At 32.4% G+C, this 20412-nt stretch overlaps 1 protein-coding gene across 9 annotated transcripts in view; it reads left to right on the plus strand.

Moving 5' to 3' along the window:
• Window positions 1-20412, plus strand: part of CPEB2 (cytoplasmic polyadenylation element binding protein 2) — a 63683-nt gene that overhangs the window by 30666 nt on the left and 12605 nt on the right. For 6 of the 9 annotated variants that reach the window (XM_036261691.1, XM_036261673.1, XM_036261697.1 and 3 more), the window contains 4 exons: window positions 1213-1263; window positions 8894-8917; window positions 16500-16670; window positions 17570-17659. In XM_036261691.1, coding sequence (XP_036117584.1) covers window positions 1213-1263; window positions 8894-8917; window positions 16500-16670; window positions 17570-17659 — 336 coding nt within the window. The remainder of the gene's footprint in view (window positions 1-1212; window positions 1264-8893; window positions 8918-16499; window positions 16671-17569; window positions 17660-20412) is intronic. The other 3 variants (XM_036261701.1, XM_036261681.1, XM_036261706.1) reach the window with 1 other exon arrangement.

Genomic DNA, 20412 nt, shown 5'->3' on the forward strand with positions numbered 1-20412 from the left:
TTTCTGATTGGTGTTTCAGGCTCCTTAAAGTATAATTCAAAATGGATGAAAAACCAGTGTAACTCATGAATCCATAAAAATCCCAGAAGAAAATGCAGGCAACAAAATTTCAGACGTCACACACAGCAGAATTTTCACTGATACAATGCCTAAGGCAATAGAAACAAAGGAAAAATGAACACATGGGACTACATCAAACTAAAAAGCATCTGCACAGCAAAAGAAACAATCATCAAAATGGAAAGGGAACCCACTATATGGGAGAGCATAAATGCCAACGATACATCAGATAAGGGGCTAATTTCCAAAATATATAGAGTATTCACACAACTCAACAAAAGGAAGACAAAGAACCCAATTAAAAAATGGAGAGAGGATCTAAATAGACACCTCTCCAAACAGGACATACAAATGGCCAAGAGACATGAAAAAATGCTCAATGTCACTAATCATCAGAGAGATGCAAATTAAAACAGCAATGAGGTATCACCTCACACCTGTCAGAATGGCTGCTATCAACAAATCATCAAATAAGAAGTGCTGGCGAGGGTGTGGAGAAAAGGGGACTCTAGTACACTACTGGTGGGAATGCAGACTGGTGCAGCCACTATGGAAAACAGTATGGTGTTTCCTCAAAGAAATAAAAATTGAACTGCCATTTGATCCAATGATCCCATTTCTAGGAATATATCCAATAACATCTGTAATATTACACTGGAGACGTTTTCATTAAACTTCTTTAAATACAACTATATAAAATGATAGTGAATTAAATGGCAAGTCATCATGAATTTTTCCTGCTTACTATTTTAATATTTGGTTGTTTATTTAGAAATAGAAATTGCTTTTCTTCTTATTTTATTTTTGGAAAAAGATAAAATTAAAAACATTGTAATATTAAGAAATTCACACATCCTCTATTATTTTTGAAAAACTAGGATACCTACATTGTTTTTACATTTCAAAACAAATGAACTTTATTCTATAGGTATTGTTCCCAAATCTCATTATGCTCTATGATCTAGGAACTCAGGTTAACTGTTTTTGTTTTCAACTTTCAAAGATAATTTTAATTAATGGACTTTGAATTGAACATTACCTTTTTAGTTAAGAAATACACTGTACTCAGTAATTTTCTCTTTACACCTTTTCTTTTTTCAATTTGCAAATAGCTCAGTAATCTTCATATCTTCTTTTCTTGTCTTTTTAAAGGTCGGTTGAACTACCCCCATCCAGGAACTGACAATCTGTTGATGTTAAATGGTAAGTTGTATAAAAACATTTTATTTTCCAATTGATTTACATAAATAAGATGATTAAATGCCTTTTTCTAAACCTTCCTGATACATACATTAGTCATTGTATAAGTACAAAAATAAATCTACAATTCTTTCTGTACAGAAAGCAGAATTAGGAGTTTGAGTGTATTCTGACTGGGCACAGCAGACATTGAAGTGTGTTTGTGATAGTATTATTTAATTCAATTATCACAGACTTTAGAGACAGTTCTGAGTTTGAATATTGGCTTTCTAGTTTATGGGTGTAACCTTGGTCAGGTAACTTCTGTGAACTTTATTTATTTTCCCATCTGTGAAATGGGAATACAATCTCAAGGTTTATTAGAATTAAATGAGATAATGTTTGCAAAGTACATAGACTTTGTTACTAGTACAGCACTTGTGTTTATGTTCCACTAAGGAATATACTGGTGATTCTGTAAATATGGTGGTGACACTAACTTAATTTATTCTACCTAGAAAGTTTACAATATGAAATTCACTAAAGTTAGAAAAAAATAAATAAGCTTCCATTAAAGTTTGTTTTCTTTCCGTTAGAAAAACATTGTATTCAAAGAGTTATAGTACTTAACACATCCATAACTGTGGGAGTAGACATGGAGTATGAAAATATTCTTCACAAAGGTATTTTTAAATCAAAGGGTGAGTGTTAAGGAAGTAGGAAGAAGTAATAACAGAGATATTTACTTTAAAATACATAATCATATCACTAGAATGGCTTGACTTCTATTTCAACTAAAGCTTTGTTGAAAAAAGATAGCAATGAAGTTGAGGGACAAATGCTGACAAAAAGGTCAATGTAAAGCTAGACCATGTGAACTAATATTAAGTAAAGACTATAGAGGAACAGAAAAATGAGAATAAAGTCCAGGCTACCTGGAAGATTGTCAGGGTGGATAGGATTTTGGAATGGGAGAGCAATTGAAACATTAGGTAAAGTAATTGGTTCATTTGGTGTTTGGCCATTATGTATTGAGTTGCCCACCACACACCAGCTTAGTGTAAGCACTGGGTTATCTATTAGTGAAGATCTCTAAGGACAGCTAGAGTTATAATTGTCAAGCTATTGGCACCGGGGCCATACATTGTATTCTAGGCTGAAGCCATGTCCACATGACCTCACAAGAGTCCAGTAGGTCAAGTTTGTGAATCTAGTGAATCATAGTGTTTACATAGACTTTGACCAGAAAGATACTAGGAGTTACATTCCAGAACTTCATTCAAATGTTTTCCTATCACAGAATTTAAAAAGTCTTATCATTTGAATAGCCAGTCTCTGACATCTAAATCTATGACTAAAACTATATTGTTGAAAGTGAGTTCGCAAAACTGAAAATAGATCATAATTTTTCTTATTCTTGTGGTTTTAATTATAAAATAAAGATAAGTTTAGGTTATAATTATTTATATATTGATTCTTTAAATATTTTTCTTTTGGTACTTTGTGGTAAATAAAGATCATTCACATTTCTATTTTAACTTCTAAAAAAAGCAATTCAGTTGAAAATTTTGAATTGACAAATGTTTCACATATTCTGTCAAAATCCATCTGAGATAATCTGTTAGATCATTCACAGCTGTTCTTAGAATGTTAATTGCATAATAAACTTGGATAATTTAGGAGTATATTGTAATCACATTAGACTACATCAGTTATGTGTGAGCAAAAGGCTTAGCTGCCGAATTGATTTTATCAGTAGTTTAAATCCCATATAAATAATCTAGATTTTAGATTAGAAATGTTTTATCACATAGTAGACACAAGCATAGTTTATTGCAGGAGAGAGTTGCATCTTGTGGAAAAATCTAATTTTTTTTATCATGTGAGCAATCTTCATAGTCTGCCAGTTTTGGGTCAGAATACACATCAGTATAGTAAGCCCTCCTGGAAGTTCTGAACTTTGTCCGGTCAGGGACTGGGTAGATAAAAGATCATGAAACTAGGGCATTAAAATGTGCTTAGGTCAGTAGAGACGATTTGATCCAAAGAGAAAAAAAAGTTTTTGCTCATTTGAGATTATTGGTAAGTTGGAAAGCAAGAATCAGAAAATTGAGTGTATTTATAGGATGAAGAGGTATTTTAATATTTTAAGATTTAAATAATTCTTTGTAGACTTCAAGGTTTACTGAGAGAAGTAGGCAAAGGTCACTAAAAAGTAAGGGAAATTTTTTTTAGCTACTTTTTACCTGCTTGTAATTCAACTATATTCTTAACATATTGTATCCCTGAGAAATTAAATGATGTTAATAACAAGCCTCTACCTATAGTAATTATTAAATATTATCGACTGATTAAAGAAAGTATATCCCCAGGATGCTCGGAGGGTTCCTGGTGTGGACTTGCACTCGCGGGCCTTGCACGGCCTGTCGGGGAGAAAAAGAAAGTGTAGCATCCTCATACATAGAGCTACTTCTTAAATCATTACACTTTTAATATGTCACAGATTTAACTCATTGTTAGGGAATTGATTAAGTTATTTAACCAATAAGCATAGCTAATATTATTGACTTTGAAAATACATTAGTATTATTTTGTAGTGGTTTAACAGTATTTCATAGTAGTTGGTACCACAGACTCTGGAGCCAGATTCTCTGAGTTTCAACTCAAGTTTGCTATTTCTAGTTGTGTGACCTTGGGCAGCTTACCTAACTTCACTGTGACTCAGATTCTTTGTGTCTAAAAGAGAGCGTGCTACCTGCTTTGGGGATTGTTGTGAGGAGTGAATGCTTTCATTCATGTAAAGTATGGATCTGGAACAGTTCCTGGAAGTACAGATCCGCTGTGGCAGTGGGTGATAATGAACAGTGACAAAAATCACTTTGAAAGAGTGAAAAAAATCATGTCCTGTGAATAGGTAAAGGAGTTGGGTGTGTTTACTTTGGATAATATAAAATTAGAGAAGACATAAATGGTATTTTCAGCTATTTGAAAGATGTTACATATAGTGAACAAAGGAGGCTTATTTTATGTTACTGCAGAAAGTCAAACCAGAACCATTCGAAAGAAACTATACAGGGACAAATTTGGGTCAATAAAAGCAAAATGACTCAGGCAGTTTCCTAAAGTATGGTGTGCTTGCCACTGTGTTACCCAAAATGACTTTTGGTGGTGCACAAATACACATTAAAATAAATGCATGACTATTACCAAATTGTAATAGTTCCTTATATTCTTTAGAAATCTGTGATGTTACAGTTGTACCAGGCTTGTGTCCATTTAATAAAAAATAATTTATAAATAGTAGTATAGTTGTTATGCAGATAAAGCAAATATTTTAAAGGTTTTATGATCCTCTCTTCCTAGTTAATGGTCATTATGGTTAAACTTTTAAATATTCCTTTCAGTCAGGGGTGGGGAATGTTGGATACCAGCTAACATCACACGACTCTCCAAATTAGTCTGACCAAATAATAGCAGGCTAATTTTTAAGTTGTTGATTTTTGTATGGCCTGAGAATGATATTATAAATATATCCAAATGGCCCTTGGCAGAAAAAGGGTTCCCCACCTCTGAAAGGGATAAACACTGTATGGGATAAAGGTCAGGAAGTTGGTCAAACTAGATTACCTCTGGTAAATCTTTAACTCTTGAGTCCGATAACTCAGATACAGAAAATGAGATATAATCCCATACCTATATGTGTCATGAAGTTGTATGGATTTATTAAAAATTGTAACAACAAAAAAATACCAAAGAAATGTAACTGCAAGCAGCTCCTACTTCTGAACAGACTGTGTTCCTCAAATTGAGTGGAAATCAAGTTGAATTGACTGGTGGAGACTGCCACTATTGACTAATTCAAATATTGTGGAAGAGTCCAACTTTAACATCTTCAGGCATTTTAGGGAATTCACATTGTATAGGAATGGTAGATTGTCTAAAAATCAAAGGCTAATTACTATCTGAAGTTAGAACAGCAGCTTGAATGTTTATATTTCTGTAAGTGTATAAATCTTACACTTTTTATTCTCAATAGTAAAAACAATACAAAGCAAAACAGAAATACTCTCTTTTTCATACCAGTATGGAACATTCAGGTATCATCCAAGTATTTGTTTCTATGTGGCTTATGTTTTCCTCCTTACCCTCTATCAAGGAAAATATTATTTTTATTAATGCATGTGGTTTTCCAAAAGGAGAGCCAATAGAGCAGAAGTATGGAAGGGTGGTATCAGCAACATAGTTTGAAACTTAAATTTGCAGTTATTAACCACATGCAACCATGTTTGTAATCAAGAGCTTGGTGTACTTTTGGGAGGAAAGAAGTTATTTGTATCTTTTAATTAAGAAGATATGCTCAGAAATGAAATTCTACTTTCATTAGAGGCAGAAACTCTAAATATGCTGTATTAAGTCATGAACATAGGAAACTTTAGTATGCAGTCAGTTCTTTTTTTGTGGTGATGGAAATGAGTGGAGTAGACAACAGATTTATTTTGGATCTTGAAAAGGATTATGATGGGAGTTGGGGGCGTGGTATTTTTTTTCCTGTGTTTTGGCTCAAGTTTTTAGAGTAAGAAGTAAGAATTTCTTTAGTTTCATGCCAAGATAACTAACTTTTAAGTGTATCCAGCTAATTTGATATGTTTATGTCACTTCCTCCAGCTGCAGTAATTCAGGTATCACAACTGAGCTAATAACCAATGCATATGTGCAAAAAGACCGTAAAACGAATGCTAGAATTATTCTTTTTCTTTTTTGTAGCTTTGGATTAGAATCGAAAAATATTATTGGTAACCCAGGACCAAATTGTAAAGCTACTTGTATAGGAAAGGTTTTCAGGCATTTCTCACAGCTTTCTTACTATCTTAATTAAAGAAAAGAAAAAAAATATATAAATATATACACACACACATATACACATTTTAACATTCATGTGCATATGCACACAAATATATATATTTACACGTGTATGTTAATTAGCCAATTCCTCACTTTTGTATAAGGTATTATTTATAACGTTTTATAAAATATATGTACCTGAAATTTTATGTTTTAAATACAGTTTTTAATAAAAAAGAGTACTCTTTTTTTCTGAATTATATTCTAAATGAGTTTGGAGGGGCATATTGTTTAAAGAAGACTTTTTAAAACATAATAAATAGTAATTTAATGATTTTTTTTCTTGCTAGGGATTTCTGATAAAGTTATAGCAGAACATGCCCCAGAAATTCACGTAGAAACATTGGTAGGAATGTGAGTACACCCACCATTGTTTAGCGTGATGGCAGCAGATTGGTTATTTCCATGACAGGGAATAGGAAATGTTTCACATGGTTTAACTCCCATCTGCAGTCAGTTCTATTTTTGGTAATGAAGAAACTTGGAATCTGAGCGTTGTCCAAAAAATAAGTGGAATAACTCTTTACAGGATTCTAAAATTCCTCAGGTATGAGATAGTTGGAGAAATTTTCTAAATGATTGTATTCATGCCTAGGAATGAGATGAAATCCAAGATGCTGTGAACATCTGTATTTATTTTCACCATTTTAGTGCTGAACAGCCTCAGCTAAGACCATAAACTGGTTGTAGTGTCATTAATTTTCTTAATAGGTTAATTATGTGCCACATTGTGACCTCATCACAATTTGTATTTGGCTTTAAACTTGATGAGAATAGTTTCATTTGCTTTATGAATGTTTGACCCTCTACAGCCACGAATGAGAAGCCCCAAAGCAAATTTATACTGGGTTAATACTATTAGATCATACCTAGGCATAAGAAGGGAAGCCCAGCTCCTGAGACTGTGTGCTGTGAAGTGTTTGGGGCTTATTGATCATTTCTAGGCTTAATACAACATTAAAGACTTAAGGGAATTCACTTTTTTATTGCCTTTTCTTAATAACTCTATTGAAATTCCTATTTTATCGCTCCGATTTTCCACAGTTGATATCCCATCTCTTTGAGACTGTTTTTTAAAGGCCTTTATAAGACCTAGATAACAGAATTCTAAATGACACTTCCACCACTACCCTTACCCTACACTAATATATAGGTGGTTAAGTTCTACGTAAATTATAGAAGATGAGGCAAAAGTAGTTTACAGTTGTTCGTATGGAAAATAATAGAATAATTAGTAAATAATAAAATAAGCATAAACTATGTGTTTCACGTACTCACAACTGTAAACCAACTTTTGCCACACCCTGTACCCACACATATTCACATACATGTAATGTGTGTATACATAGCTATGTATGCACATAAACCATACATGTATATACATACAGGTAAGCTATATAGGTCAGGTTAATCTGTAGTTTTGAGGTAATTAGTGTTCATGGACTGGTTAAGTCTGGTGGATTACGTAGCTAAATAAAGATAGTAGAATGGCAGAGGTGCAAATGAAGTTATTTTCTGTAAAAGACTGACGTAAGCCTTATGATTTGTAATTATTTCTTGAACTGTAAATGACTAGGAAAGTTGACTAGTTTGTTTATCCCCTTCCTTATTATAGGGGAACTAATGCTATATTCTCACCTTGTAGACACATTTATATTTAAAGCCTTAGTATAACATTTAAAACACATTTTTGAAAACTTCAACAATAGAACATGTATAATGAGATAAAAAGTTTTCTTTTGGTATTTATACTTTTGGGGAGACATTTCTGACAACTTGTAATATATATTTTGATTTGAGATTTATTCAATATTAATTTTTCCCAGGCCTATCTGAACTTAAAACAGCCATTTTTGGTTTACTGCCTTGGTTTTATATATTAATTCCAGGGTAAAAGTATTCATTGTATACTCGGATTTGGGGAGAGGAGTTATTTAAAAACAAGTTGTGAATTTTATCAAACTGATAGTTTCTTATGAAAAATAAATTGCAGTATTTTTTCCTTCGTAAGGAATTATGTAATCTGCTAGTCACAGATTAAAATGCCTACTACTTTATACTTTTACAATACTTAACATACCAACTATTCTGTGATAATACTATTAATAATTTGTATCTGAATTCTTAGTATCTCAGAGGTAAAGACATAAACACTAAAGATAGCTGTTTTAAAATGTACTAAAAGAATAGAAAACATTACTAGCTGTGGTATATTATTAATAATTTCTTCAACTAAGCAAGTTTGAACATGGATTGATTTCTTTATTGTGTCTTCCAGTACTTTTTCCGTGCAGGGTTCAGTATAATATGAATTGGATCTGAATAACTATTTGTTGGACTATATATGCTATATTGCTCTTTATAATAAATAGAAAAATAAGGATTTAATTCAAGTTGTTTCCATTCATTGGAAAAATTATTTGTGATGCTATTTAACTATAAAGTGTTACATATTCCTACCCTGATCCGATGAAACACATATTTATTCATGAGTTTTAACAAGAATGAGAATACATATATATTTTCCGTTAATTTCACAGTTTTTATACAGTTCAGATGAAATATATAATAAGAGTGCTCTGTAAATGGTAAAACATCATACATATGTTATATATTAGCATTATTGTAGCTCTGAAAAGAAAGTAGCACTAATTTCCAGATGCCCACATAGCATTTCATATCACAAATATTTTTATATGTGGGCTTACTTTTAGTTCTGACATTTTATAATTTGTCCTTTGTTTACATGCAGCAAGGAGTTATGGGAGAAGACGAGGTAATTAATTTCTGTTTGCTATGGTATAACTGTTTCTAATTGGGTTTTACTGATCAATGTTGTATTAATTATCACAGATTTCTTGTGCAGTGTCTGAAAACTCACAGAAGACTTATATTTTGATTTGAGCACTTGTTGTCAAAGTTTTCAATCCTAAATCTTTAAACCTTTAAAGAACATTTCATACTAATATGGTTATTTAATAAAATTATCACTTTTAAACTGCCCAGATTTTAACTATTTTTAAAGTTATTTTATACCTTTTAAAATAAAGCTCATTTATAGTTTGCTTAAGAAATATGTTTAATAAATACTAGTGAAGATGACATGCAATATGATTTTCTACTCTTTAAATCTATAACTGATTATCTTATCTGTGCTATATGATTTATCTCTCTAGTTTATTAGTTTTATGTTTGACCCAGTTGAAAATAACAAATGAACATTGATATACAGAAATCACGTTGCTAATATTTCTCTGTCTTATAAGAATGTAATCTATTCCCCCATACACTTTCTCTCTATCCTGCAATAGTCTTCTCCTTGGACTTACTATCTTAAAGAAAAAGCTGGGACTGTGTGATGCTGTACTTACTAAACTTTCTAGAAAAGCAGCTGACATTTTCTGTGGCTTAGACTTTACCTTTTTTTTTCATGTGCAAAATTTGAGAGGGAGAAAAATCTATGGGCAAAAGTAATTTATATTACTAGGTTATTTAAGTGAATGATAATCATATTTATATAGTTGCCATTATATAAGTGCCAAACTAAATGGAAAGACTTTTCCTTGATCTTTAAAATATCCCTTGATCCGTGGATGATAGACAATGATAACAGTGCCTTTTGATAATTATTATATGTGTGTGTGTTTCAGTTTCTTTTTATGTAGTCATGACTGCATGTACTTTGAAAACAAGCTAAAACATTTGCCATCACTGAGGACAGAAACAACTAGTTTGTATTCTTAAATAGTATTTCCAGTTTTACATTTTACATCATCTGAATTTAACTTCATTTTTGAAATTTGAAACTTAAAATGCTTGACTGAATTTCTTGATTCTTTCATTTTCTTAACTAAAAAATTTAGAGCTAGAGAAAACCTAAATAACTTTCTATAGATTGTTATTAGCAACTGAGGAGAAAGGGAAAGTTTTAGAATTTTAGTGTCTGTTTTCAGATCTATGTACTATCTCATTTCACTGTGCTATTTTAATATGGAGCTTCAGTTCTCTTGGAAAAGTACCCACTTACCAAGCTGTGATTTTAAGGTATTTTTTAAACTAAAGAGCAATTTAGGATTCTTTTCTTTTTTTTTTTTAATCTTCACCTGAGGATATTTTTTTCTATTTATCTTCAGAATCTTCAGATAGACTGGGAGGGAGAGAGAGAGAAACATCGATGTGAGAGGGACACATCGACTGGTTGCCTACCGCACAACCCCGACCAGGGCCAGGGACAAACTACATTTGAGGTATGTGCCCTTGGCCGGAATCAAACTCTGACTCATTGGTCCACAGGCGGACGCTCTACTGCTGAGTCAAACCAGCCAGGGCTAGGATTCTTTTCTTATTATACACTTTTCATCTGTTAGCCTTAGCAATTTATGTTTAATCTAATTTGGCATACTCCAGTGTAAATATGATGATCTAAGAAGTTCATAGGAGGAAGTTAGCAGAAAGTTACGTTATTTATCTTCTTTCATCTCAGTTCTATAGTTGTAGACTATGGTTATAATATTAAGAAAAAGCAAAATGTTCTGCTTTTAGGTAGGAACTTGCCAATACTCTTTAATATCTCTATCCTTTGGGAGCCATAAAGGTTTTTTCTGCTTTAGAGCTGCCTCCCAGTATTGAAAGAAACTGTCACATGGTTTTAAGGTAGACCATCTATGGGACAGAACTTACAGTTGTCAGTTTATTTGGCAAATTATGGGGGAATAATGCCTAAATTTCTCTCTCAAATTATATGCCATTAGTAAATTTTTTAGTTGAGACTCTGAATAGTAGGAGTCTGTTTTAAATTGTTTTATTTTGATGGTCAGATGAAAAGTATACTCATTAGAAATAACTATTGAGAGATTTATTTGAATTTGAAAATATTTTGACACCGTAAGTAATAAAACATTTTTTAAAAACATGCCAAACGAATGACTCAGAAAGGTAGAAGTAACCTGGTTCCCTTACTATTTTTTACTCATTTTCCCCCTTTCTATTCAGTTTACATATCTTATTCATCCTCTGTGAGAAAAGGACAAACCTATTATTGGGGCAACGTATTTTAAAGTGATAAGTGCACCTTATAATTTCATTCTAAGTTCTTTGGAGAAACATGCATGACTCTATCTGATTAAACTGGTGATGTTTTAGAGAAATCAGTCCTGAACCTACTACTTTTGCTTTGATAGTTTTTTTTATTCTTGCATATTAAATATTAAAAATCACACTGGTGGGTTATCTACCCTAGTGGAATAACCACTGGATCTTAAAAAATGGGAATATTCCTATTCATGTTTAATTAATATAATTTGTTTTGTTTTTACTTTTAGAACAACTTTCAGTAAATACAAGAACAGGATAATACATTGAGATCAAAGAACCATGCTTAGCCTCAAGCTATAAACTGACTGATTTGTGCAAGTGTTTTTTTTTCTCTCTTGCCTCCCCCATGTGGGAAATGTCTTTACTCTGGGTTTCCAAAATAAAACTAAAATGTGAAGAGTTAACTATAAGTATTAATGTTTAGACCTATTAGCATATCCACCACAGTCAGAGTTAAAATCTCAGTGTAATCTTAGTTATAATTAATTTCATATTACATTATGTTAATTCTTATATTTTCTGTTTGTACCTTTTCCTTTTGCAAAACTTTGATTTGCCTTTCATTTGTATGTACATAGGTATATTTATTTATACATGTGCGTGTGTGTGAATTGTTCTACATTTATTAAAAATATAAAATCTAGCATTGTGGCTCAGCGGTTAGATTGTGAGCCCAGGCACTGAAGGATCAAGGGTTCGATTCCAGGTCAAGAGCATGTACTTCGGTTGCAGGTTCCATCCCCTGCCCCAGTCAGGGCACATGCCAGAGGCAACAAATTGATGTTCTCTCACATGGATGTTTCTCTTTCTACCTCCCCCTCTCTCCCCTGCCCCTTCCCCCCCGTCCCTTCTACTCTCTCTAAAAATATCAATGGATATTATAGATATATAGATACACACACATACATATACACACACACACATATATGCATGTATTTGCATACACACACACACACACACACACACACACATAACTAAAGAATAAAGTTTCTACAAAGAAAACATCAGGCCTAGGTGGCTTTAATGATGAATGAACATACTTTTAAAAAACAAAGAACAGCATATTTATAGAACTGTTCAGTAATATATTTATTTATTGAGTTCTGTATCTATTTAGTTCTACATATGTGTATATAGTATATATATGTATGTATATATACATACACACACACATATACATACATATAAACAAATACATATATATAAAAACATATGTATATATAAAAATTGTGCCAATTTTCAAAGGTATTTGTTTAAGGGATTTATTTCCTCTAGTTGTTGAATTTATAGCATAAAGTTTATAATACTTTCATTTTTAGCCTTTTAATGTTTGTAGATTGTGTTGATTGATGTCCTCTTTTTCATACCTAGTATTGGTAATTTTAGTTTTCTTTCTTTCTTGATGAACTTAGAGATATATCAATTTTTGTAAGTTTTTAAAGAGTCAAAATTTGGCTTTATTGATTATCTTTCTGTTAGTCTGTCTTTTAATGTCATGTTTTTCATTTTTCATTTCATTCTACTTTGTTTTTAAATTGCTATTTTTTTCTCTAAACTAGGATTATTTATTTTAAACATTTCTTTTTCTCTAATGTGCATTTAAAACTATAAATTTTCCTCCTAAGTATGGAAATTTTTCTCTAAGTATGTGGCTTTTGCTACATCCCACAGATTTTATATTGTGTTTTTATTATTCAATTTCACTCTTTTGGGGTGTAAAAAAAATGGAAAATATATCCTAGTTTCAAAGCAAAAAATAAGGGCAATTTAATTTTGATTGAAAACTATAGTAAATATTTTAGTCCAAGTCAGATTTTAATCAAATCTACTTCTCTGAGCACATATGATTTTACCTTTATTGACAGTCATTTTCATGCACTAAATATATGTATGTCTTATTCTTAGAAAGTACGTTTAAAGTATATGTATATGGAAAACAATTATTTAGTGGTTTCTTTTATAACCAAATTAATTTGGTTTAAAGGAAAAGATAACTGGCAAGGTAGAAAGTGATATTTTGTAGGTGGTGTTTGCTCAGTTAACTTCTCTTTTAAATAACTATAGCTTTTAAGGCTTCTGGAAAGAAAGTGATAATTATTTTTTAACTATGAACAGTCTTTTTAGTATGGCTACTGTGTGATATGTTCTTAGCCTTTTCATTATATCCTTTGTTACAGCTGAACTTTGCTTAATAGATTATAGATATTTGCTATTTTACCAATTGTAATATTTATTATAGTTAAAACATTATTATATTTAGTAAAATGGAATTATTGTCAATATAGTTATAATCTAATTATATTTACAGTATTATAGTTAGCATAAAAAGTTTGTCATTTTAAGTCCACCTCTCTATCTGACATTGCTTATATAGTGATTTCCTTAGTCATTGTATTCGCAAACCCTAAATATTTATGATCTGTATTTTTTTCTCATGATAAAAATCTGTTAGAAGGACTTTATTATATTCATGGCACTGCTAAATTTGCATGTCAGGACACTTTAAAGTGAAATCATTTTCAAAGTATTGGCATATCTGCAATAAGTATAAAATTTGGTTTTGTCATTTTTTTATTAAAAACTAGTATTTATGTTGTTTTTCTACCTCATTATTCCTTTTTAAAATTTAAAATTCCTTTTTAAAATAGAATTATTTCTTTAAAATCAATTAGAAATTTGAACAAGTTACTCACAATTAAGACTGTTTTTAATAGATCTCGATGAGGTTCATTTTGTTAAGTAAAATAGTTTCATTTTTGAAGAGCTTTCTTTCCACTGATTAATTACAAAAGAATATTAACATTTGTTTTACACTATTCCTTATTTCTGATAGGAAAGGTATTGGGAAAGTTAATATTCACAAAGTTACCCAGTAAACATAGGTATCTTTCAGAATAACTTACTAAAATTGAGTTTGCCTCTGTAGAATAATTCCTGTTTCTTCTATTTATTATGAATTTTTTCCTTGTTTTTGTGTCTTATCTTTAAATTATTATTTGCAGCATCTGGTTATATAGTTCATAGACGAGTAGCCCCCCTCCTTGTCAACCAGCCCCAGTTCTTAGCAGGCTGACACATTTCAGACTGTCTTTATTTATATCTCTTGTATCATTATGTGCCATATTTTTCAAGATGATAACATTAATGACATTTTATGTTTAATATTTATTACTTGTATATATTCAGACATAGGCCATATATTATATACATTGTCTCCTCATCCAAAAACAAAATCCTTCACTCGATCTTGAAAGAAAACAACCTGTCTACATTCTTATCTTTAATAAACTTCTAAAGAATCATCTTTTGATATCTGTACTTTACAAAGCTCAAATGCAGTGTGACTCCCACCCAAATTTATTAAAACCAATACCTTTGAAGATCATGCATGTTTTCAGACACAGTTGTCATTTTTAAAAATCATCATCTTAACATCTCACATTGTTACTTTCTCTTTTTTATTAAATTAGTTTTCATTTGTACTCTGTCACAATAATATTTTGGCTGTCCTCTTTTCTTACTGCTTCTTTCTCTATCTCCTTGAATGTTCTATTTCTTTGTAAATTTTCCAAGGAACTGTCCTCATCATTTTTCTCTTGAGTTTTTATCTGTGATACTACCAAGAACCTAAACTATCACCTTTGTGGAGCTGACTCCCTTTATTTCCTCATATATACGACTGATTTCCTTTCTCTACTTTATTTTCAACCTTCATACATTTACTTTGGAATAGCCTATCAGTTTGTGAAACTTGACATATCTAAAACACATTTCCCTTCTTGTACCAATTCCTGGTCTTTGCTGTCCTTATATTTAGTTAATGATTCTTAACCATTCATGTTCTAAAATCTCCTTTTGGTTTCTTTTTTTCCCTTCTTTTTCTCTGTTTTGTTTCCCATCTTACCTTTTACTGTTGTAGTTACCTCTGCCATCTGTCCTTTCTGAAGTTTTTGAAGAACTGATCTGTTCATTTCCACCTACCTTAACCATTCTTTCTAGAGCACAAGAAAAAAAGTTACTATCTTGCTTGAACCCCCGTGTCATTATTTCCTTTACCTACTAAAAACAATGGCTCCTTTAGCCTGGCATTCAAGGCTGAGTACTCTGACTAACCGCAAAGTGCTTTTCTGGCTTGACCACTCGATTTCTAAGTAAATTTAGTTTTCCTATTTTTTCTGTTTTTTCTTTCACTTTGAAAAATTTATTCAAAACCATGTTCTTACAGATATTTTTATTTGTAAATATTCTACCCTTTGTAATGTCCCCAGTAAGCACTACTACCTTTGCAATTTTACCACAGATGCTATTCAGTTTCACTTGAGGATTTAAGAAATTATCCATTTATTAGCCAGACTACTCCCTTCATCATACTTCCTCTGAAGCACTTGGAAGCTTCCTTATGGATATGTGCCCTAGTTATTTATATAGATCTTAGCTTTTCTAAATGTACATTCCTTGAGAACAGGGGGCCATATTTTATCAGGTTATTTTATTTTTTGATCCCCACATAGTCTAGCAACATGATTGCTGCGGAGAATTGTCCAGGATGTGCCCTGTACAAGGGTGCACTCCCGAAGGGTGAGCTCAGATGGGGACTGGAGTCTGAGAGGGGATGGCCTTTTGTGTTTCGCACATGTGCAGAAGCCATGTCTACCCTTTCATATAATTGTCACGTGTAATAAATTAATTCAAGACCTTATATACAAGGATTGCTTGATGCCCTTGTCCTTCCTATAGTCTGCAAGTGGTTTTATGTCTTATCTATGTAGTCTGTGCCATTTCCTTTCTGCCACCAATTTCTGAAGGTTTCTCCTGTTACACATCCAGTCTAACCATCCCCAGACATGAGATTCTTTTTGCTTTTCATAAAAATTTTAAGTGATCTAGTGTTTGTGGTATAATTGTTGTGATATTGCTGTTTATCTCTAAGTCATTTCTTCGACTGCTTCATTATGAACTCTAATTAAAATCTTTATCTGAGTTTCCTTTCATTTTTATGAATATATCACCTTCATTTTTTGAGCCTTTGAATTTTCATTGCTCTTTTTTATCTTTATTGTTGAAAGTTTTACAGATGTCCCCCTTTTTTTCCAGCATTGATCCCTCTCCTTCCCGCATCCTCCCCCCTCCTGCTTTTTCCAAACTATTGTCTGTGTCCATTGGTTGTGCATATATGCATATTGTCATTGCTCTGTTCATGTTTGATTTTAATTTCTCATTTTCTACTATCTGAGAGTCAAGTGATATTTGTTCTTACATTTTAGGTCGTTCTTCCCTCTTTCCAATCGATGATGGCTTGTTGGATGATGGTCATAATGATCAAGTTGGTGTTTTAAATTCACCTACATGTTACTCAGCTCATCAAAATGGAGAGCGAATAGAACGCTTCTCTCGAAAGGTTTTTGTGGGTGGTCTTCCTCCAGATATTGATGAAGGTAAGCTGATGATTTGAGCTTAAAAAAAAAACACTGAAATATATTGTGAATGGGGTATGGGATTTTTTACCTCTAAAGATTTTCAATTAGAATAGATATCCATCTCTGTTTAAATATTTTAAGTATCTTTTCACCTGCTCAAATGTGGAGGTAGTTGAACAAAGTTGATTTCTTTACATTATGTTATAATGTGTATTGCTACTGTAAATATTTTTTATAAATAAGATTTGCGTACCCTAGGTCATATTCCACTTATATTTTTAAGTATAGGACATATTTTTTATGGGAAATCTGCTATTCTGTTTCAAAACTAATAGATGATTCAATGATTAAAAAGACTAATAGATTATTCTGTGTACTAATCAGTATAATAAGGTTTCCATGGGGTGGAATTACCTAGAACCTATATTGGATTTGACCTGGATGTGTTTCAGTGAACTGGCATGTGTCAGACTCTAGTATATTATATGAGTGTTAGAGATTTTCATATGTTGCTTCAGCATACCTTTTTCTACAAGAGTTTACTTATCAAGCAGTAATGGATCCCTTTATTTAATTTAACATTATGTTGGCATGTTTTTCAAGACAATGATATTTAAGGTTTGGTGTACTGTAAATGTATTATTATCCATAGAATGTTATATAAAATGTAAAAAATCACACTGAATTGATTATTCTGGCCACTATACCGCTTAAAAATTGATTTATTTGGATAAAATAGATATTTTTATGTATATTTTTAATAAGGGTATTAAACATGTTTTCAGTGTTTGTGTTCTAGCTTATCTTAGGCTATTTGGTATTTTTAAATATTAAATCTTTAAAGTAACATAGCATATCAGCTTTTAGAATGAATTTTCAAAACTAATTCCTAATGCATATCATTGTGCTTTCTTAAGATGAAATAACTGCTAGCTTCAGAAGATTTGGGCCTTTGGTAGTAGATTGGCCTCATAAAGCAGAAAGCAAGTCCTATTTTCCACCAAAAGGTAAGGGTTTTTATTGATAACATTTGCTAAGGAATCAATTATATATGAGCAAAAGAGACAGTATCAATTACTTTGTGTTTTCTTTTCTTTTAAAATTGAATATGACTACATCTTTATATAAAAATTAATAGTGTAATTTGTAGAGGCTGGTAATATGTATTGAGGAAGGCAGAATGGTCCTGAGAGCTATTTCAGTTTCACTTTAAGCCAGTAAGAAATCATAAGAGACTTGCTATGCTTTCTCTATAATGATTTGATGATAATTTTAAAGACTCAAATGTTTCAGTACTTTTTCTATCTAAAGCATCTTTCAAGTAACCTTGAGTAAAGACATATAAAAAGACCCCCTCTTTACTTTACTCAGTGAAATAAAGATCTGTGTGACGTGAGACTAAAATATAAATTTATGAATAGTTTAAATACTGAAAAATTTACTTAAGTGTTCCAGATTACACAAATCACAGTAGAGCAGTACACACTCTGTTGGTGAATTCAGATAGAGGAGAACATGACTGGGCAACAAACACTCAATTATGTAAAGAGACAAGATGTGAAGAAAATACCTTATTGTGTTAGTCACGTACTGCTATTTTGCTGTGGCTGATCACCAGACTACAAGAATCACAAAGCAGATCACACCATCAGTGGAGAGAGGAAGGATCCCCTGTCCACAGTGAGAAGGGCAGGAAGGGGGCAAGAGTTGAACATTATTCCAGTTGGGCAGATTCCTGATGGCAGATTCTCTGAAGTGACTAAAGGGGGAGGTTGAAAGACAAAGACTTTTCTTTAAGTATTATTGAAATATAATTTTAGAAAAGAAAAAACTCTGTTATTCTCATGGCTGAGTGGATTTTCAAGCCTGGAAAAGACTCCAATAGGTCTATTAAATAGTCTGATTTTGGCTCTGGGAAAGGAAATAGGTTAGGTATTGTTGCACAAAAATTAGCTAACGGTTCCTGTTGATGAATTATGTGGGCCATCTCTACTTTTTGTCATTGAGAATTACAGAACCTTTATTGCTAGTTCATGTAATTTTTTTAAAGAAATGTAATAATACAGTGATTTTTGTTTTGTTTTGTTTTATGCCTTTAGATCTTATCCTTACGGGGTTGAGACCACCTTTGGGCAGGGATTCTGGATCCCAGGCCTCTATGAGAATCTATTAGAACCTATGGACCTTTCTCTATATACTTGACATTTTCACATGATTTTGAAATTTACTAGATTTGGAGGTCCCAAATCCTCAGAGAGAAAATTAGGTCCACAGAGATATAGATGTTTGTTGTTTTAGTTTTTACATGCTGTTGTCCAGAGTTTTACTATCTTGTTCTTTTAAAAAGTTTATTTTATTGAGTGTTCAACAAAAATGCTTGTTTCTAATGTTCCTGTGTAACTACTTCAGACATGTATTTGACTATTCTGTCCACATTTGTGGTGCTCTCGTTTTCTCCCGTAATAAAACTGAAGCAGTCTCTCTAACTCATCTGGCGGTGCTACCCTTTGCTTCCCTGCTTAAAACTATTCAGTGGTTTCTTTTATTGGTATGGTAAGGGAAAAAATGCTGGCCTCCCCATCCTTCTCTTTGCCTCTCCCATTATTGCTTCTTGTTCCCTTCTGATTCCATAATCTGGCCTGTTCTCTCCTTCCTCAGAGATTTTATGTGTAGTGTTCTCTTGGCTTGAAGACTCTTCCAGTGTCTTTGCATCTATATTCGCTACTTCTCTCAGCTTAAGTATCAGTTTCAGGACCCACCTAGGAGGTCAAATCAAAGTGTAGTCCATCCTAGCACTGTTCTTTTATTGTTCTTGTCACAGTTGCAATATAACATTTTTACAACTTTAAAAATATATGATAATTTTATTAATGTCAGACTCTTCCAGTAATCTGTAAGACTCTTTTATCTTTGTATTCTCAGTAAGTCTAGATTAATAATTGCCTAATACGTGATAAAACAACTATAAGATAGAGAAATCATTTTGACCTGAAGTAGGTGGGGGAAAGCTTCGCTTGAGAAGTTTCTAACTAAATCTGTAAGGTTCTGTGCAACTTAGATGAAAATGGTTGGGCAGAGCTCCAGGCAGGGCTTGGAGGGTGACTTTACAAAGGAATTAGAATTGGTTTTTATGGAGGCATACACATTTTTTATGAGTCTCGTGTTCATTAAGAGGATGGTGACTGTAAGACTAGGAACTTAGCTTGGCACAAATTTAATGAAACAGAATCCTTGCCGTCTTTGTGTCTGTTGTTGCCATTGTCATCGTCATTGTAGTTTTTGAGGTGGTGGTTAGTTTATTTTCTCAAACTGAAAACAAACAAAAGTGTGTGTGTGTGTGTGTGTGTGTGTTGGTGTGTGTGTTGGCATGGCAAATCATAGTTTTTTTTTGGTACAATAATAGTTAATTGTAGCCATTGCCAAAGACCAGTGTTCCCAAATCTTGGTCTTCCGAGAACTATAGATGCTTTGTTTTGATAAGGGTATTTAATTTTTTTTTAAATTTATTGATTTTAGAGAGGAAGGAAGAGGGAGAGAGAGAGAGATAGGAACATCAATGAGAGAGAACATCAATTGGCTGCCTCCTACACGCCCCCCACTGGGGATTTGGCCTACAACCTGGGCATGTTCCCTGACCAGGAACCAAACTGGCAACCTCTCGGTGCATGGGTCGACACTCAACCACTAAGCCACACCGGCCGGGCAAGAGTATTTTAATATTTAATGGCCTTGTTTCGCTAGATCATAGTTCATTTGACAT

This window comes from Molossus molossus, unplaced genomic scaffold (assembly GCF_014108415.1).
Source record: "Molossus molossus isolate mMolMol1 unplaced genomic scaffold, mMolMol1.p scaffold_m16_p_1, whole genome shotgun sequence".
NCBI lineage: Eukaryota > Metazoa > Chordata > Mammalia > Chiroptera > Molossidae > Molossus > Molossus molossus.